The sequence below is a fragment of the Aplysia californica genome, unplaced genomic scaffold, assembly GCF_000002075.1.
Source record: "Aplysia californica isolate F4 #8 unplaced genomic scaffold, AplCal3.0 scaffold00030, whole genome shotgun sequence".
Classification (NCBI taxonomy): domain Eukaryota; kingdom Metazoa; phylum Mollusca; class Gastropoda; order Aplysiida; family Aplysiidae; genus Aplysia; species Aplysia californica.
The window spans coordinates 344,752-346,935 of NW_004797300.1; the positions used below are offsets into that span (position 1 = coordinate 344,752).

Sequence of the window (2,184 nt, forward strand, 5' to 3'; positions counted from 1 at the left end):
ATAGATAGATAGATAGATAGATAGATAGATAGATAGATAGATAGATAGATAGATAACGTCTATACATCAATATGGCAGACATACATAATATTACAGCTGGACTTTAACTCTTCAGCAGCGTACACCGTTACATCACTGCCTTTCAGTGTACCACACAGCCATGACGTGCTGATAAATCGTGGTACCTGTACTAAAACTGTTAATACCATACAACAGTACTAGTTGACCTCTGACCTGAGGAATGATGGTCAGCCTTGACCTGAGGTCGTGCAGGCCGATGTCCGCGATGTTCACCCCGTCGATGATGATGCTCCCGCCGGCCGACTCGATCATGCGGAACAAGGCCATGGACATGGACGACTTGCCTGCACCCGTGCGACCCACGATGCCAATCTGTTATAAGAAAGAGGATCTAAGACAAATCCATGGATGGAGTCATGTGTGTATATATATAGATATTATATGACCGAAGAAAAATAGAGAATTCAAGACAAATCCATTGATGGAGTCATAGATAGATAGTATTATATGACCCACGATTCCAATTTGTTACAGGATAAAAGATTCGGAACAAATCCATGGATAGAATGATAGACAGATATATGACCCACAATGCCAATTTGTTACAACATAAAGGATTCGAGACAAATACATGGATAGATATAGATATATTAGCCACGATGTCAATCTGTTACAAAATAAATAATTCGAAACAAATCCAAGGATTGAGTCATATATAGATATATGACTCACGATTCCAATTTGTTACAACATTAAGGATTCAAGACAAATCCATGGATAGAGCCATGTGTGTATATTATTATATAAATATATGACCAAAGATGCCAATCTGTCACATAATAAAGGATTCGAAACAAATCCATGGATGGAGTAATAGATAGATAATATGTGACCCACGATAGCAATCTGTTGCAACATAAAGGATTCAAGACAAATCAGTGGATGAAATTACGTGTATATCGTATACACAAATCTAATTAAGTCATGCTGATGTAAAAATCAATTGCAAAAAAAAAGACAAATTTGTTGAAGAAAAAAAAAATTGTAATATGATATGCCTATTCTCCCAAGTGCTACTAGCAGGGAGGAATCATCGAGACCATGACGTACATGATACAACATGATACAAGGTATACCACTCCATCACAACAACCTATTCTTGGTGTGCACAAGGCAAGAACGATAAATCTACACATCCTCACTGGGATGTGTAGTCGATTACTCAATTAATCGTGACTTCAGCTGACAACAAATATAGATATATGACCCACGATGCCAATCTGTTGCAAAATAAAGGATTCAAGACACATCCAAGGATAGGGTCATGATGTGTATTATTATTTTAACCCTTACGCGTCACTTTTATTTAAACCACATAGTATTATCATTACTTTACCCTTATTGTTTATACACCAGTTTCGTTGGAGTCACATATTATTTTAACCCTTATTGTTCACCCCTATCTGCACGTTGTGTTTACTATCGTATCCATACGACATGGGGAACTCTATTTCCAAAGATGAAATTTACGCGTTAATCCGCTCTAATGCCTAGCAGTCTGTCAAAATGATTTTTTTGAGAAATACTGAAAGTTTCAAAGAGATCTTCGCACTAAAAGCATTCAAAAATGTGAAAAATACAACCCGTAGGGTACAAAATGACCCCAGGGCGTACGGAGAGGGTTACACAACAGTTTTGTTGAAACCACGAGCTATTATCGTAACCCCTTACACATCAGTTTTGTTGACACAACGTATCATTTTATCCGCATTGCTTTCAGACGACTCTGTTGCTGGGCAACAATAATGGAGAAGGGCGGAGACGAAACATTTGAACAGCACGCTCACCTTTTCCCCGTCCTCGATGTGGCAGGAGACGTTCTTGAGCACAAGGTCAAGGTCAGGCCTGTAGCGCGTGCTGTACGTGTGGAAGACGATGTCGCCGCGACGGGGCCAGTCGTCGTCCAGCTCTTTGGACGGATTCTTCCAGGCCGGCTGGCGAACACCAAGATTATTCAGTCAATGATTTGACTAATGTTTTAGCCAGTCAACCAACAAACCAATCAACCCATCATTCAATAAACGTACCAACAAACCAATCAACCCATCATTCAATAAACGTACCAACAAACCAATCAACCAACAGACCAACCTACCAGCCAAC

General features: G+C 39.6%; 1 protein-coding gene across 1 annotated transcript in view; it reads right to left on the reverse strand.

Annotated features, from left to right (window-relative positions):
* The window catches only part of LOC101863239 (multidrug resistance-associated protein 1), a gene marked incomplete in the record, with an annotated part of 65,654 nt that overhangs the window by 4,421 nt on the left and 59,049 nt on the right, over nucleotides 1–2,184 (reverse strand). The window contains 2 exon segments of the mRNA XM_013091192.2: nucleotides 235–393; nucleotides 1,869–2,015. Coding sequence (XP_012946646.1) covers nucleotides 235–393; nucleotides 1,869–2,015 — 306 coding nt within the window.